The 19,508-nt window shown below is 39.5% G+C and overlaps 1 protein-coding gene across 2 annotated transcripts in view; it reads left to right on the forward strand.

Annotated features, from left to right (window-relative positions):
* Positions 1-19,508, forward strand: part of shc3 (SHC (Src homology 2 domain containing) transforming protein 3) — a 289,678-nt gene that overhangs the window by 193,625 nt on the left and 76,545 nt on the right. For both annotated transcript variants that reach the window (XM_043713812.2, XM_087997227.1), the window contains exons 5-7: positions 6,438-6,491; positions 12,457-12,508; positions 17,902-18,028. In XM_043713812.2, coding sequence (XP_043569747.2) covers positions 6,438-6,491; positions 12,457-12,508; positions 17,902-18,028 — 233 coding nt within the window. The remainder of the gene's footprint in view (positions 1-6,437; positions 6,492-12,456; positions 12,509-17,901; positions 18,029-19,508) is intronic.

Raw genomic sequence — 19,508 nt, forward strand, 5'->3', positions numbered from 1 at the left:
GCGATGGGGTCAACAAAAATCAGTTAGCAATCTATAACTTTTTTCTTTCGAAAAGCAGCAGAAATTGGTTAATAGAGGATGGAACCACAAACTGGGAAGGATAAGAGAAAGCAGCACAAACTGGGGTGACAGGGAGGATGGGGGAAAATCATTAGCATTTTTTGAGTAGCCAAGACTGAAACTGTAGCGCTGAAATCATCAAAGCTGACTGGAATCTCATTCCAAATCTTACCTCTCACTACCCACTTTTACTTGTCTCACAACTTCTCTCGTTTACTATCTGTAGCGTAAAACTCTTGCTTTCCCTCATCATTGAATGGGCTAGATTCTAAGCTACAAAATGTAATTAAAAGTCACATATGCACTCTTTCTACCTCTCTCCTGAATCACTGGCTCATTAGCTGTGTAGTAGATATTTTCGAATCAACCTGTTCAGAGATGCTATTACACATCCCTGGAGAAGGTAGGACTTGAGCTGAGGCCTTTTGGCTCAGAGGTGGGGCCACTACCACAGTACCACAAGAGCCCCTTGGCTGTACAGTACCAGAAGGGAGGGAATAACGATCAGCTGAAGTACATTCTTGTAAAATTAGTTGTGCATCATGCTGAAAATGCTAAGTACTAAACTGATATTACAATCTCTCTGTAGTACGTTTAATCATTTAGTAGTTGAGTTACATTGACCACAAATTGTTAATTCCTTAGTACTGACAACTCAGTGATATGTAGAAATAAACAACAACTTTCTGAGGATAATGAAACCACTGTTCACTGATAAAAATGACAAATTCTTAGCAGACAATGGCTACGTATGTTCTTCAGTGTGTGGTGCTGGAAAAGCACAACAGGTCAGACAGCATCCGAGGTGCAGGAGAATCGATGTTTCGGGCATAAGCCTTTTATCTGCAATTCTGATAAAGGGCTTATATCTGAAACGCGATTCTCCTGCTTCTCGGATGCTGCCTGACCTGCTGTGCTTTTCCAGCACCACATTCTCGACTCTGATCTCCCGCATCTACAGTCCTCACTTACTCCTAGCTACGTATGTTCTTGTAAATCAAATGTGATGCAATTAATAATAGTGAACTATTTTTCTGTTTTGGCTTGAATTAACACAAGTTGAATTGCTGTAAACCTAATTTCAATAGAGGAGTTATCTTCAACGGTTTTGTGCCTTCTTGTTGTATAATGGCCCTGGAATGGCTACTGGATTTCCTGCTGATAAAGGCCTATCTCAGATTTGATATATTCCTGATAAATGTTGGATATTATATTGCTTTATGGTTATTTTATTGAATGAGTTCAAATACAAATAATATTTACTGTATTTGGTTTACTGGTGTTGATTTTCACGTTTTCTGAATGTTGGTTGGGAAGCAAGTGCAGGTCTTATATCTGTCTGCCTGGCTGTTGTGTATTGCTCGGTGTAAGTCTTAAATATTAACAGTTGCATTATTAAATTACATTCATTTCAACCTTCCCACTGGGTGGGACAATTCAACACAACATATAGTTCTTGCAATATACTAGACTGCCTCCCTAGTTTGTAAAAAGTAGTTATACATTAAAATGCAAAATGGCATGCATGTATGTCAGCCCACATTAACAATACCTAAAATTTTAAGTTTGGGTTGCATACTTTTTTTCCCACTGTGATCACAAACAAAATATATATGACCAATATTTTCAAAGTGATGGAAGGGTCACTGGACTTGAAATGTTAACTCTACTTTCTTACCACAGATGCTGCCAGACCTGCTGAGTTTCGACAGCAATTTGTGTTTTTGTTTCAGATCTTCAGCAATCACACTTTTTTGTTTTGTTTTTGTATTCTTAAACAAGTTGCAGGAAAGGTTACTAACTATGTGGAAAGAATGTATCCCCTTAATCCCAAACACACACATTCATATACACATAAGTGATCAACTTGTCGTATTATTAGGAGAAAGTGAGGACTGCAGATGCTGGAGATCAGAGCTGAAAATGTGTTGCTGGAAAAGTGCAGCAGGTCAGGCAGCTGAAAATCTGTTGCTGGAAAAGCACAGCAGGTCAGGCAAGCTGAAAATGTGTTGCCTGACCTGCTGCGCTTGTTGTATTATTAGATTTAGATTAGATTAGATTCCCTACAGTGTGGAAACAGGCCCTTTGGCCCAACCAGTCCACACCGACACTCCGAAGAGTAACCCATCCAGACCCATTTCCCTCTGACTAATGCACCTAACACTATGGGCAATTTCGCACAGCCAATTCACCTGGGACTGTGGGAGGAAACCGGAGCACCCGGAGGAAACCTATGCAAACACGGGGAGAATGTGCAAACTCCAAACAGATAGTCACCCGTGGCTGGAATCGAACCTGGGACCCTGGCACTGTGAGGCAGCAGTGCTAACCACTGAGCCACCATGCCGCCCTGGACTATTAATCTAGAGACCTGTGGGGCAGCATGATGGCTCAGTGGTTAGCACTGCAGCCCCTCATTAGTGCCAGGGACCGAGGTTCAATTCCACCCTCAGGTGACCGTCTACGTGGAATTTGCACATTATCCCTGTGGCTGCACGGGTTCCCTCCGGATGCTCTGGTTTTCTCCCACAATCCAAAGACGTGCACATTACGTGGCTTGGCAATGCTAAATTGCCCCATGATGTGCAGGGTGGGTGAGGTAGCCATGGGAAATGTGGGGTTAAAGGGTAGGGGGTGGGTCTGGGTGGGATCTCTTCAAAGAGTCAGTGTGGACTCAATGGGTGAATGGCCTGTTTCCACACTTTAGGGATGCTATGATTTTAGGACCTGGGTTCAAATCCTTCTATGACAGATGGTAGAATTTGAATTGAATAAATAGTTGGAATTAGCAGTTTAATGATGACCATGAAACCATTGCCGATTGTCAGGAAAAATCCATCTGGTTCACTAATGTCGTTGAGGGAAGGAAACTGTCATCTTTACATGGTCTGGCCTGCTTGTGACTGCAGATCCATAGTAATGTGATTGACTCTTAACTACCCCCTGGGCAACCAGGGATGTACAGTAAATGTTGGCCTGGCCAATGGCACTCACATCCTGTGAATGAATAAAACAAAAAGATGACACAGCTTTGTGGAACAATTATTGATGAAACTATGGGAAAAAACTCATTAAAAGTCCAAATTAAAAAGATAGAATGAGGTGACTTTCTCACAGTTCCTTCAGTTCTTTGTCAATGAGATCGTATTGTTGTCAGCTTTAGTATGATGGAAAATCCTTTGTTCAGGTCATAGGTCAGTTAGTCATAAGCCTTTTGATCAGTTAACAGTTCAGTTTTGAGGAGATTAGAACTGCTGATTTCTGGAGTCTTTTTCTAATTCTTAGGAAATCCTTCACTTAGCTATTTCTTCAACTGGTTTACTCTAAGTGTTACATTGTTACACAGAGAAAGGGACAAGGTTTTCCACTTGCCAGTTTATACCACCTGCCAAAATCAGTTTCCAAGTCTGTGGCAAAGCCCACACCACCACCAGCACTAAGCCCCTTCCAAAACTCAATCTGTTTGTCTTGCAACTATGGGCCATTAATCTGGCCTTTATCTCTCTTTTAAAAGTTTTCCCTTAAAATCACTTGGTCTTTTTATAAACAACAGACAAGCCTTTTGACCTTTTTAAGTTTGGTGTTCTAAATCATCACTTGGTCGAGTTAGAGAATCATAAAGATGTACAGCATGGAAACAACCCTATATGTTTTTACCTAGTTGATTTTAACCCTACTGCGAATCCTCTTGCAAGGATGCCTGCTTTGAAGAAGTTTTCCTCCTCTCTCTACAGCTCTATTCCTGATGAAGGGCTTTTGCCTGAAATGTTGATTTTCCTGCTCCTTGGATGCTGCCTGATCTGCTGTGCTTTTCCAGCACTACTCTAATCTAGACTCTGGTTTCCAGCATCTGCAGTCCTTGTTTTTACCTATATGAAATCAGCTGATTTATGATATTTGATATTGTTCTGATGCCTAATTTTATGACTTGGTCTTCCTCAGTCAAAGATTACTTTTTGCTCTCCTTGTACTTCCTCAAAATCAGATATGTTCAGATTGATCCCATATTCTGACTGATCCCTGTAAAAAAATGTCTGGCTCACTTTAACCCACGAAGGTACCTGTACCCAGGAAGGTGGAGCGTGCAGGAGACAACCTTACCAGTATTTCCTCTAAGGAATCTTCCTCAGAGGTGGAAAAGAAAGTGATATCCTGAGGTGCTGGACTCTTCATGGCAGCAATTGTACAGATGCCACTGGTGCCTGAAAGAGACAAGAAGGAGCAAATACCTCAGAGTTGCTGAATAAGGACAGTGGTTAGGACAAATGTGCTAAGATCACATTTATTGTGATGGTAACTGACATTCTTCAGCCAATTCCTTCACATTATGAATACTTAGTTCCCTTCTACTGCTTCCAATAGCAAGGAGGATGTATTATTGCATTGCACTTTAACACTTAATTTAACTAACATTGTAATAACTATTCAGTTTCCCACCAGTTTCGGTAAAAGAAAATGATGTAGGGACTTACTTTATTCTTGTGAGATGGCAGCCTCCAAAGGCAGTCTTACAGTTGTTACAGTTGTACACTTGTTACAGTTTTTCTAACCTTTGATTTTAGTTTCCCGGGGCTAAATTCTAACAACTGAAATTGCACTCTTCACAATTAATTAATTATTTTTACTCTGGATTGCTCCTTGTCCTTTTTTCATAACTAACCTAAACTTGTTACTATGATTTATATCATTTGAATATTCCTCAACTGACACATGATTGACTTCATTTCCCCAGAATGTCTTTTATTCATTAGATCAGAAATATACTGATATAAAAGTCTCCTAAACATTCTTTAGGGAATCTTACCCCACATTGCCTTTTACACTTAACTAAAGTCTCTCATAGTCACTACCACACTGTTTTGGTATCTCTCTGTACAGTTACTGTAAACCAAATTTAAACCTAATAGCATTCCTTCTTATACTAAGCCCAGGTAACGTCTTACCATTTCTTTCTCGAATATTATTAGTTTCTCCAATCCATTGTGCACCTTGTTTTCTTTCTTTTTGATGTTACATCCTTATTTCCATCCACTCTCAGTTAGCTACCTTCTTGCAAAATAATTGGTCCTGACCCTGTACATGCTCCACAGCACACTTCCAATCTTCCAAGAATCCATACTCCTTCATCCTGTACTATCTATCCAATCACCTATTCATCTGCTCTGTTCCCTTGTTTCTATATTCACTAGCACATGCCACCAGAGGCTAATACAGAACCAATCATCTTTACGATCCCACTTTCTTGTTTCTTTCCTAGCTCCCTAAAAGCAGACTGAGTTTTGGAAGGGGCTTAGTGCTGGTGGTGTGGGCTTTGCCACAGACGTGGAAACTGATTTTGGTAGGTGGTATACACTGGCAAATGGAAAAGATTTTCCCTTTCTCTCTCTGTGTAACAATGTAACACTTAGATTTTTTCCATTTATACACCTATGTCATTGACAGTGATAAGAACCTGCACCACTAACAGTTCACATCCCTCCCATCAAAGTGCTATGCATTCACTCTAAGAGACCTTTGACATTGTACCAAGAAGGAAACATACTATCTTGCATTTATGTTTCAGCCACAGAAATGTCCAATGTTACCCTAACTTTAGAATCATCTATCATTATTGCTTTCCTATTCTTCCTGCCCCCACTCCCACCATATACACCTGTATCACTGGCTGGTGAGTGGGATGCATTCAGCAGACTCCTTCACTACTTGCCCATTCGTCTTTGATGACCTGGAAGTCTCCATTCCCTATTTATTTGCACACCATCAAGCTTCAGGATGTTAACATCTAAAAATGTGTTATTCGCAAAGCTTTCAAACTCAGCTAGGGAGTTGTGTTGTAAAGATGACATGTTTGCAGAAAAGAATTTTGTAGAAAGGAATGTGGTAAGTCTTTTTTATTAATGAGGGAATTGTGTGCTATATCACAGACAAAGTGTACAATTTTTCTTGTCTGGATTAGTGAACATGCAATAGAAATTGTGGTTTTTGTAAGTTCACAACACAAGAAATATTCTGAGAAGGGACAATGAAACATTCCAATCACTTACAAAGAAATTAGAACAATGTAGAGTTTTGCTGAGATGTTTCTGATGTGATATTTCATCACTACTCAAAATTGCTAACTCCAGGAAAACAGATTCCTATTTCAGATTATTATTTCTTCCTGCAACACCATAAACACTAGATATAGTCAAAGAAATAGCTTCAGTATGACTGATGATGTTGTTTGATATACTGCTTTCTGTTTGTGTGTGCCTCCACCTGCTCATTTTTCACATGTTTTACCATTTGAATGGTATATTTCATATCCTAGTTCAAAAGGTGTTTCAAGGGCAAAGTCCTCTGATTAATTTTTTTTGTTTTTATTTCTGATCCAACAGATTATAGCAAATCATCATATGCAGTCCATTTCCTTTGCATCTGGTGGTGATCCGGTAAGGCATTACTTGATCTTGGTGACATCGTAAGCTAGGATTTGTATCATATCGTGTTAAGAAGAAGTGATAAGCGTGAGAGACCTCGATTCTCACTCAGTAAGCTTTTAATGTTTTCTTTGGAACTGTGATCTTTTCTCGTAAGTACCTGACTGGCAGAAGTAAATTCTCTCCTTTTGAAATGATTGTAGCAGATTATGTCATAGCTTTATGCCAAATTCATTTAGATAAATGGTTCAATCAGATTACTCCGCTATTACCATTTCCAACTCTTGTAGACCCAATCTTTTTGTTTATTTGTCCAAGTATCAAACCTCTTCATCTTGTGCCATCATTTGTTTTATACTTTTATTGCTCCTACTCATCACAGACCTTCCCTTCTCTTCTCTCAACAATATCCTTGCCTCAGTACTTGTTTATCCAGTTTTGATGAAAGATCATCAACCTGAAATGTTCAACTGGGTTTTTATCTATGAGACCTGAATCAGGAGTCAAGAAACTTGCTGATTACATGATCTCTCCTCTTATCAGTCCGTACTGTCAATGCTATTTTTATTGTAGGTGCTAGGGTTCATCTTCGGGTTGCTTTCCACTTTCAACAGTAAGACCAGTATGGAGAGGGAGGTAGGTTGATGATGAAGTGGACAAGTTTAAAAATAAAACCTGTCTGGTTTTTGCTGAGATAGTGACCCAATTCTGTTGATGATAGTGTGAGCCCTTAAGCTTCACCCCACCCTATTGCCCCACAAAGCATCCAACCCAAATACCACCCAGTACCTACCTCACCTCCAAACCCCTAAACCCCATTTTACTGCATAACATCCAAACCACTCCATGCCACCATTCTACTTACAGTCACCACGATAAATTTACATACTTTATGGTAACACTTGAGATTCATTGAAAAATCTTATGATTCTGTGAAAACAAATATTATCCCAAAACAACTATTCACATTATACATTAATGATCTGCACAAAAGACCTGGGGCATTGTTGCGAAGTTTGTAGATGACAGAAATATAAATAGATGGATGGGTAGTGTTGAGGAAGCAGGGAGGTTGCAGAAGGACTTGGATAGGCTAGGAGAGTGGGTAAAGAAGTGGCAGATGGAATATAACATGGGAAAGTATGAGGTTATGTATTTTGGTAGGAAGCTTAGAGATGTAGACTATTTTCTAAATGGGGAACGGCTTTGGAAAACTGAAGAACAAATGGACCTGGGAGTTCTAGTTCAGGATTCTCTGAAGGTTAACATGCATATTCAGTTGGTAATTAGGAAGGCAAGTGCAATATTAGAATTTATATCAAGAAGGCTAGAAAACAAGAGCAAATATGCGCTGCTGAGACTTTATGAGGCTCTGGTCAGATCACATATGGAATATTGTGAGCAGTTTTGGGCCCCGTATCTGAGGAAGGATGTGCAGGTGTTGAAGGAGGTTTACAGGAATGATTCCAGGGATGAAGAGCTTTTCTTTTCAGGAGCAGTTGAGGACTTTGGGTTTGTACTCAATGGAGTTTAGAACGATGGTGGGGAATCTCATTGAAACTTACAGAATGGAAGAGGAGAAAATGTTTCCACTGGTGGTAGAGATTAAGATCCCAGGGCCCAGCCTCAGAGTAAAGGGGTGAGCCTTTAGAACTGAAATCAGGAGGAGTTTCTTCAGCCAAATAGTGGTGAATCTGTGGAACTTTTTTGTCAGAGATGGCTGTAACAGCTAAGTCACTGAGAGTATTTCAGAGAGAAATAGATGGATTTTAATCTGTAAGGGGGTCAAAGGATAAGGGGAGAAGGTAGGAGAATGGGGTTGAGAAATATATCAGCCATAATCAAATGCAGAGCAGACCCAACAGGCCAATTGGCCTGATTTTGCTTCTATACCTTACAGTTCTATTATCCTTTTCGATTATTGCATAAACAGCTCTACTGAACAGAATCCTACAGTGAGTTAGAGGTGAACCAAGCATTCATAATGTTGTCCCACTGAACATCTAGGACAACAGGCCCACCTGAGCAGAATCCATTAAGGCCTTTGACTACACATAGTAGTTCAGTCAACTGTCAAAGCTTTGAAACAGCTAAATTGATGGCTGAACTGAACTTCAAGGAAAGAAAATCCAAGCAATAGAATGTTTCATGCCAGAAGATCTATATTTTATTATTATACAATGCAGAATAGGCTTTTATCCATTGGATTGAATATTTTAATATATCTGAAGACTTTTTTTTAACTTTTGCAATGCTCTCCTTTCCAGAAATAACGTGTCAGGTATCCTGGATGACTACCTGGCACCCATATTATTCAATGGGTCTTATATGTTTAAAACAAAGCACAGACCGAATTCATGCTGTATTAAAGTCATATATAGCTTGTCATATAAAGTCATATCTGAACTTGGCAACAGCTTCAATGCTTATCTTTCATCGGTTCCCACCTCCAAACCACGGTTTTTCACATGGTTCATGTCACTTCCATGCTGCTGTGATTCATGTTGCCTTCCACACTTGGCCCCATTCTATTAAAATTGTGGAAGCCTAAAATGCCTAATTCTGTAATGGTAAAAATCACACAACACCAGGTTATAATCCAACAGGTTTATTTAGATGTCTTTTTTTTTATATAGTCCGATAGGTTTGTTTGGAAGTACTAGCCTTAGGAGTGCAGCTCCTTCATCAGGTAGCTGTGGAGCAGGATCATAAGACACAGAATTTATAGCAAAAGATCACCATGTCATACAACTGAAACAATATATTAAACAAACCTAGATTGCTGTTCAGTCTTTCACCTTTTAGATTGGGTTGTAGGTTTCAGTTCATTAATATGTAAATTCCAGAGCTTCTTTCGAGCCACATTCTCGAGATATTTAAGGTTTTATATAAAAGAAAGAGACATCTCAGCTCAGACCATGCATTAAAGGTTTTTTTTTAGATTAGATTACTTACAATGTGGAAACAGGCCCTCCGGCCAAACAAGTCCACACTGACCCTCCAAAGAGCAACCCACCCAGACCCGTTCCCCTACATTTATCCCTTCAACTAACACTATGGGCAATTTAGCATGGCCAATTCACCTAACCCACACATTTTTGGACTGTGGGAGGAAACCATGCAGACATGGGTAGAATGTGCAAACTTCACACAGACAGTTGTCTGAGGCGAGAATTGAACCTGGGTCTCTGGCGCTGTGAGGCAGCAGTGCTAACCACTGTGCCACCGTGCCGCCCTTAAAGGTGTGAGGTTAGCGTCTGTCTGCATCCAAATCTTGAGTCAGACTGGTTCTATTTCCAAAGTAGAAATTTATAAAATATTATATGGATTGACTGCCTGCAGATTGAACAAAATAGAATGTATGTGCAATTACAATTCTGCCAATGCAAATTCACCCCATAGACATATATATGTGTGCGTGCATGTGAGGGAGAGAGAGAAAGCAAGTATGTGCGCGGGAGGGAATGTGTTTGCGTGTGTATGTGTGCGTGTGCATGTGTGTATGTGTATGTATGCTTGGTAGAATGTATGGGTGATGTGACAGAGTATAAGGCTGTGAGAGTGTGTGTGTATATGTATGTGTTCGTGTGTGAGTGAGAGAGAGTGTATAGTGTAGCGGGGTCACCTGTAGTGTGATGTGAACCCAAGGTCCTGGTTGAGGCCACCCTCATGGGCACTGAACTTGGCTATCAGCGTCTGCTCAGCCATTCTGCGTTGTTGCGTATCTCAAAGTCCACCTTGGAGGATGATCACTTCTGAATATACCTGTTGGACTATAGCCTGGTGTCGTATTATTTTTAACTTTATCCACCCCAGTCCAATTCCAGAGCCTCCACATCATAATTCTGTAATGGTAATGGTGATGTTGGCCACCATCAATGTGGCATCATCATATAAACTCTCAGTACACTTTCTTATCCCATGCTAACAAAAATTGTAATCACTAGAATTGGGTTGTGTGAATCGAAGACTCAGGGCAACCTGCCTGACACAGTTTGGCTCAGCATTAAGATGGGAAAATCTACCCACTCTGTTCCTGTCTCCTGCTGCTGTCTCACTATTGATCACTTCCTGCATTTATAGCGTCATAGAGATGTTCAGCACAGAAACAGACCCTGCAATCCAACTCATCCATGCCAACCAGATATTCTAATCTAATCTAGTCCCATTTGCCAGCACTAGGCCCATATCCCTCCAAACCCTTCCTATTCATATACCCACCCAGATGCCTTTTAAATGTTGCAATTGTACCAGCCTCCGCTACTTCCTCTGATTTCTCATTCCATACATGCACCACCCTCTGTGTGAAAAAGTTGCCTCTTAGGTCCCTTTTAAATTTTTCTGTTCTCACTCTAAGCCTATGCTCTCTAGTTCTGGACTCCCCCACCCAGGGAAAAGACCTTGTCAATTTACCCTATCCATGCCCCTCATGATTTTACAAACCTCTATAAGGTCACCCCTCAGCCACTAATGCTCCAGGGAAAACAGCCTCAGCCTATTCAGCCTGTCCATATAGCTCAAATCCTCCAACCCTGGCAACATCCTTGTAAATCTTTTCTGAACCCTTTCAAGTTTCATAACATCCTTTGGATAGGAGGGAGACCAGAACTGAATGCAGTATTCCAAAAGTGGCCTTACCAATATACTTTACAGCCTTAACATGACCTCCCAACTCTTATATTCAATGAACTGACCAATAAAGGAAAGCATACCAAATGCCTTCTTCACTATCCTATCGACCTGAGACTCCTTTCTTTATTAATTTTCTACCGTTTTTATATTTTCACTCCTGAAAGATCTGACTCTAATTTTCAGACTATGCACTAAAGGCATGATGGGCGGCACGGTGGCACAGTGGTTAACACTGCTGCCTCACAGCGCCAGAGACCCGGGTTCAATTCCCGACTCAGGCGATTGACTGTGTGGAGTTTGCACATTCTCCCCGTGTCTGCGTGGGTTTCCTCCCACAGTCCAAAAGATGTGCAGGTCAGGTGAATTGGCCATGCTAAATTGCCCATAGTGTTAGGTAAGAAGGGGTAAATGTAGGGGTATGGGTGGGTTGTGCTTCGGCGCGTCGGTGTGGACTTGTTGGGCCGAAGGGCCTGTTTCCATACTGTAAGTAATCTAATCTAATCTAATCTAAAACATAGACTCATTCTATGAATTAATATTTTTTAAACAATCTATCCTACCTGTTCCTCTTAAAGTTTTGAATACTTAAATCAAATCATCCCTTAATCTTCTGAATTCCAGGGATAACAACCCCAGTTTATTTAATTTCTCTCCCTAGCTTAATCCTTGCATTCTAGGCATCATTATGGTAAATCTGTAATGAAGTCTTTCCAAGTACAATATATCCTTCCTAACATGTGGTTCCCAGAATTAGTTGTAGTATATCAGGCGCAGTCAAAATATTGCTGGAAATTGCCCCATCAGCTTGAAATTGCTTTCTATTGGAAATAAGTTTTTCCATATTTATATTTATTTCACAGAGGGTGCATCTTCTGTTAATATTTGGATCCTAGAACAGCCAAGATATCTATGTACATGACACTCACAATCAGTTCTGAATTATGTGCGAAGCTTAGGATGGCATGGAATCCAGTTTGCCCTCCTTTCATGTTACAATGCAGTTCTTATAAATTAGAGGCTTGATCAATCTCTAATACTAGTTTTTTGCTCAGATGGCACAGTCAAAATATGCATCTAATGACGCAGTCTGTGGTCCAGTGTGCCATGATTCATATTAAAATGAAATACTTATAAAAAGTGCTTCACTAATATTTTATTCTGATCAGTAACTTTCATGACAAGGGTTGTCTTTATTCAAACTGACTGCATATAGGAAATAATGAAAAAAAAAAGACATATCAGAGGTTTGGAATTGTTTTTCTTTTTATGTAAATGCTTGGTGGAGAATGAAGTTCTGATTTCTAAATCCCCTATCATTCAATTGGCATTTTCTTTTATGTAACAGGACACAACAGACTATGTTGCATATGTGGCAAAGGACCCAGTGAATCGTCGAGGTAATAACTGCTGTTATATGTTTTAAGGTTGTGTGTCATTCAGTAACTTTATACTTTTATGGAAATATACCCGAATATATATGAGAAAATATTTTGACAGAATGCTATTCACATCAAATTTATGAAGTAATTTATGAGGATGCATTTTAAATTCCTCTACAGCATTGCCATTCCCTTGCTTTGTAATTTCCTCCAAACCCAGCAAAGCTCTACATTATCTGTGTTCCTCTGATTTTAGTTTCTTATGCAGCATCCCCTTTAAGGCTCTACAATTGGTGCCTGTGCCTTTAGTTGCTTAGGTTCTAAGTTACGTACGTGCAATCTCCCACCCACTAACCACCCCATCTCCACATCCTACTGTGCTTTTATCCTTTAGGATATCATTAAATGCTATAGAATCCTTATGAGCCAACTTAGTGTCTCCCTATCTCCCCAGTATTATTTGCAATATATTTTGTTGTTTCTTTAGTGTCTAACTCTGTTTTATCTCCTCAAGAAACACTGCTGGAATACATGGAATTTTCAGCAAGACCTAGTTATTTACAATTTATTTCTATGCATACTTTGGACTATATTTTCTGTGGAGTGGCAATCATATTGAGATTGTCACTTCCCTCCTATCTTTTCACATTAAGAAACAGCTAAACCTTTCTGCCATGATATTCTGATCATTCAGAAATGTGGCGAGTACCGTAAATGCAACTGTGTCCTCATAGTGCAAGATGAGATAAGGCAATCAACATCCTTTTTATTCATGAAAATAGTTGACATAATCTGTGATTTACATGTCCAGCAGTACACACAACTAGTTTACAGTTGTGAATAGGTAAATATGTAGTTAGGTGTAAGGTGCCATGTGCCAAGTCTGCTGTGGTGCATCGAAGGTGGAGTACCATTTACTCTTTAGACCAGGTCTGAATGGATAGGGACATCAGGCTTTGTGTGAAGAAGTGGGCTTTTGAGTTCCAGAGAGGTAGGGGATTGCTGGGTTTTGGAAGAAGGGGGGTTATATCGAATCTTGGAGGATGTGGTGTGTTTCTAATCACAGAGGGAGAGGGAATGTCAGGTTGAGGGGGAGAATAGAGTGTTAGGTTGAAAACTGGAATGGTGTCAGGTCCAAATGGAGAGAGGATGTTGGGTCAGTGTTAGATTTTGTAAAGAATCTGGCAGTGTGTGCTTAGAGGAGTGTGTGGTAAGTGGGATCAGTCTAATAGTAACCTAAGAGTTTGACTAGATTTTTAACTGTCTAATTTTTCCTGGGTCATTATATATTTGCTGCAGTGGCATCCACTGAATTCTTAGATTTAACTGAATACTTACAGAGGGTTGTGGTGCAGGAGAATTGCCCATTAGAATCTTTAATTTCTTGGGCAATTTTTGGCCATCAGAAAATTGAGGTATTACCTTAACACCAGGTTCGAGCTTCTGTTTCAGTTCTCTCTACTGTGACTCTGACATTGTGTATGTCTGATATTAATCCCATTACTCTGTACTTCTGTCATTTATGTCATACTCTAATTTATGAAGCAACTTTTGGCATTTCATTGAAGTATAGGTGCTATACAAATAGAAGTTAATAATAATAATAATCATCATATTTTATTCATGAAACATGTTTGCATCCTGCAGGCTGCATTGCAGTGTAAGTTAAGAAATTGGATTAAAAATGTGCAAACATATAACAGTCATAGCTTGATAAACATTGATAAACAAATTCTTCCGGTAGTAGGGAAGTGTGGAATGGAATATCAAATGAATAGTAAAATTGAGTTAAGGTTATATTAAAATTACATTTTATTGAGAACCCATAGGATGGAAGGATCAGGCCTATATTCATGTCTCTCCATCCTTAATTTTGTCAATTGGCTGAGTTGCCTTGATTGTTCTGGTCATGACGGAGGTATCTAGATCTGAAATTGCATCAAGTATTTTCTGAACCGAGTCCAAATATTAACTTGTTGCTTTAATAATTTTACTATATAAGACATACAGAGAAAATCTTCCTGCATAAATATGAACATATGGATACACTAATAGCTTGCAATATGGTATGTGCACCAAAAATAACAGAGGGAAGTCTTTTGGCTGATGTTAGGAAAGTTGCAAATTTAAGAAGGGATTGGTAACTTTGCAGCTTTTAACTTTTGTGCATTCTCTCTTGGAGAGATGTGGCTGGAATGTACTCTCTGTTTGTAATATTAAGAAAACTTTGAGTAAAAATAATTTACTACACTTTTCCTACAAGCATAAACATATTTTATTGTCAATAATCATGTATGATCCTGACATTCATGTAAGTGCTGAAATGGATTGAATTGCTGGGTTCCTTTTGAAAATGTTGATATCCAAGGTGATAAGAGATAGACAGAGTGAGGGCCCATATGTTTGCAAAGTACTTCCCCATTCACAACATAGCTTTATGTTTATTTCACACTAAGCAATTACAGTCTCGCAATAACTACTTGAAGTAATCAATAATGCATGTTAAATGAATACATTTGATTTTAAACCGTAAGACATAGGAGCAGAAATTAGGCCATTCGGCCTATCGACACAGCTCCACTACTCAATCATGGCTGATATGTTTCTCAACCCCATTCTCCTGTTTTCTCCCCATAACTCCTAATCCCCTTGACAATCAAGAACCTATCTATCTATGTCATAAATATATTTGATGACCTGGCCTCCACAGCCTTCTGTGGCAGTGAATTCCATAGATTCACCATTCCTTGGCTGAAGAAGTTTCTCCTTATCACCGTTCTAAACGGTCTTTCCTTTCTTCTAAGGCTGTGCCCTCAGGTCCTAGTCTCTCCTACCAAGGGAAACATCTTCCCAACATCCACTCTGTCCAGGCCATTCAGTATTCTGTAAGTTTCTATTAAATCCCCCCCTCATCATTCTAAACTCCAAGTCCTCAAATGTTCCTCATGTGTTAAGCTTTTCATTCCTGGGACCATTCTCGTGAACCTCCTTTGAACCCGATCCAGCGCCACTACATCCTTCCTGAGATATGGGGCCCAAAACTGTGCGCAATGCTCCAAATGTGGTCTGACCAGAGCCTTATAGAGCCTCAGAAGTACATCCCTGCTTTTATAGACGGGAGGTTTCCTGATGTAGGTTTCTGATGCTGCCTGACCTGCTGTGCTTTTCCAGCACCACACTATCGACTCTGATCTCCAGCATCTGTAGTCCTCACTCTCTCCTAGTTGATTTCAATTGTTCTCCCCGCCCCCCCCAACCCCCCATTCCTGTTCTCTCAAAATAGATGCCACTGTTGTGTTTGCCTTCCTAACTACTGGATCAAGCTGCAAGTTTACCTTGAGAGAATCCTGGACTAGACCTCTCAAGTCTCTTTGCACTTTTTGTATTATTAATATCACTTGATGGCCAAGTCAACTAAAACAGGCACATGCAGGACTCAATCCCAGATGTGATTGCATATGTAGATGCATATGCATAGGTATATGTAGATGAAAGATTTCTTAAGTGTTAGAATAATTCAGAAAAAATACACTTTAGTAAAGGATAGTTCTCTGCCTTCCTTGAAGATTTATTGGGTAAACATTCCATGTGGAATAGCAGTAACCCATAAAGTTTAGAAACAGAACCAGTCCATTCTGCTCTTAGATTAGATTGATCTGTATGCTAGTTTTATTTACGTGCCTTTAATCGCTAATCCCTTGAAACCCTACGTAATAAAGTCTGTGTGCATTCACAGCCTTTTTGGAAGTGAATTCACGGTTGCACAAAATTTTGTGAAAAATACAGAAATGTAGAAAATAGGCCCATCGAGCCTGCTCCACCATTCCTAAGGATCACGGCTGATCATCCAAATCAATAACCTGTTCCTGTTTTATCCCCATATCCTCTGATTCCTTTCAGTTCAACTGCTATATCCAACTACTCCTTGAACTCATACAGTGTTTTGGCTTCAACAATGTTCTGTGGCAGTGAATTCCAAAGGCTCACCTCTCCTGATGAAGACATTCCTCTTCATCTCAGTTCTAAATGGTTCATCCCATATTGTTAGACTGTGACCCCTAGTTCTAAACTTCTCCACTATCAGGAACATTCTTCTTGCATATACTCTGACTAGTTATATTAGAATTATATAGATTTCTATGAGGTTGCCCCCTTATTCTTCTGAACTCCAATGTACGTAGTCCTCATTGATTCAACATCTCCTCATAGGTTAGTCTCACCATCTCAGGAAATCTTGAGTCTGGTAAACCATTGCTGCACTGCCTCTATGTATCTTTGCTTCTTGAATTCATTCCTGAAGAGAATTTCTGTCTTTGTTGGAGTAAACTTCAGGTGAGGGGCAATGCAAGTACTGAAAGCTGAGTCAGAGATGTCCCATCAGCTTTCTGCCCAACGACCAAGCTGTGATGGATTCAAATAAAAGAAACCCAGGCAAATTTCTTCTAACTGCTCTTCCAAGAACAGTTGAAAGTCATGACAAAACATATTTTGGCTCCCCAAGGAAACCTGACAGATGTGCTGCAGTAAGGACAAAGCAGACAAAGGTATCATTCTGGCCAAAAGCAAGCTCCAGTAGGAGCACTTGATTCAACATGGATTTTTGTCTGTAGAATCTGTCAGTGCTATAATAATTTTTGCCAACTGACCTATGTCACCTTTTTGTGGAAATGTGATGTTTGGTGATTCTAATCACTACGCTACATCAGCATTGCTTTTCATGCTGGTCTTAGCACCCACATCTGCTTCTATTGCAGTAACAACAAAAAAACCCCATTTTAATATAGGTTCATGGCCATGCCAAAGTGGTTGGGGCCATTTCTATCATAATTCTTTACTGTATGAGACAGCATTGAAGGAATAAATTCAGAAATAACTAATTTATTGTTACTTTGCAAAGGTAATGAAGGGAATTTGACGTTGCATTAGAATTAGCACAAAAGGCTTTTGTGTCTTACAAAGCCTTTTCTGAAGCATGGCATATGGATTTTGAAGTAGCTTTGCTCCATTCTACCTTTCTTTACAGAACATAGTGTCAAGTTTGTCAAATTGCAGTTATAAAAGTAAAAAGGGTTGTCTACCTGCTACTTTCTCGAGAACAAAGCAAAATATTACAGGATGTTAACTTGTCTGTACCAGTGTGAAGCTATCTCCTCAATAATTATATTCTGGCCTTTTTTGAGGCTTATAAACCCTATTATGAATTATGCAATGCTCCCAATAATGTGCTGTGATTCAGTTATTTACAGGGAGAATTACAGTCAATTACTTTGGAGAATTTGGCACCTGGGAACATTACCTGCAATAGTCCAAAATTGAAATGGAAGAATATGTTTTATATTTGACTGCTGAAGTTTTTTTAACAAAATGTGCATTGATTGAAAGATGACAGCTCTCATTAAATGTTTTTAAAGCATGTCATATACTGGAATGCTGTGACGGGTTGGCTCAAGATGTTATCAGTACGATTGGCCAAGCTTTTGAACTTCGATTCAAGCAATATCTACAGTGTCCTACTAAGATATCTAGTATTCATAACAGGTGAGTACTGATAACATTGAGAATGGTTTTATTAACATGCAAGATATTTTAAAAGCAATTATAATTTTATTGTGTGTTTAGGCTGTAATATTGTATGTACAGAAGGTCACACTACTGAAGTAATATGGTTACTGAAGAGCAATAAAAGCAACTTGGGTGTACTGTCATTAAAGTTACACACTGTAGGACAATTATTCTGATGATTCTAATTATTTGATTTGATTTGATTTAATTATTATTGAAAAGTATTAAGGGTACTTATTGAACAAACGAAGCTTACAAAGTGAGTGATGTTGGTACCAGAGAATGAAACCCTTTCCATTTCAGGTAACACGATGATCATCTCAAATTTAATCAAACATTTGAGTTAAACAGCATATATAATGAGCAGAACATGCATACTACAGATTACTTATCCTTGTTAAAAATGACCAACTTCTTGCCAGCACAATCACTCCCCTTTCAGGTACAGTAAAGCCAAATGCAGAGTAAAGTTGCCTGAGATCGATCTTGACAACATTCCTGGTGGCTTGGGAGAGACATATAGCTTGAAGGACTTTTGTTTCAGTTCACAGAAGCCCTGATTGAAGTTAGATTGTTTGTCCTGGAGAAAGGAGCCAGTTCAGAAAAGTTAAGAAATAGATTATCTTTGTGTAAAGTTTAAAGAATTGAAAGAAATAGTTAAGTCAAACCTATACCTGTGATAGAAAAGCATATTCTCTGATGTTTGAGTACTTTGATGTGATTCTTTTGGGATAGATGGGATTGTATTTTACTCTGTGTTACAAAATATTCTAAATGGATACAGTAAATCTCCTTCCATATCCGATAGAAATTTACTGTATTCGTTGCACCCGATGTGGTCTCTGCTACATCAGGGAGACAGGATGTCAACTTGCGGATCGTTTCAGAGAATGTCTCTGGGTCACCCACAGCAACCAATTCCAATGCCCCGTGGCCGAACACTTTACCTCCTCCTCCCATTCCTTCAAAGATCTGCAAGGCAGCATACGTGTGGAGATGCAGAAGATGGAGGAGATACTAAATGAGTATTTTGCATTAGTGTTTACTGTGGAGAAGGACATGGAAAATACAGAATGTGAGGAAATAGATGTCAACATCTTGAAAAATGTCCATATTACACAGGAGGGGGTGCTGGATGTCTTAAAATGCATAAAGGTGGATAAAGTCCAAGGACTTAATTAGGTATACCCTAGAACTCTGTGGGAAGCTAGGAAAGTGATTGCTGGGTCTGCTGATGAGATATTTGTATCATCAATCGTCACAGATGAGTTGCCAGAAAATTAGAGGTTGGCTAACTATTTAACAAAGGTAGTAAGGAAACACCAGGGAACTATAGACCATTGAGCCTGACATCGGTGGTGGGCAAGTTGTTGGAGGGAATCCTGAGGGACAGGGTTTACATTTGATTGGATAGGCAAGAACTGATAATGGATAGTCAACATGGCTTTGTGCATGG

Source organism: Chiloscyllium plagiosum, unplaced genomic scaffold, assembly GCF_037043375.1.
Source record: "Chiloscyllium plagiosum isolate Xiang-an unplaced genomic scaffold, Cpla_swu_hap1 HiC_scaffold_2, whole genome shotgun sequence".
NCBI lineage: Eukaryota > Metazoa > Chordata > Chondrichthyes > Orectolobiformes > Hemiscylliidae > Chiloscyllium > Chiloscyllium plagiosum.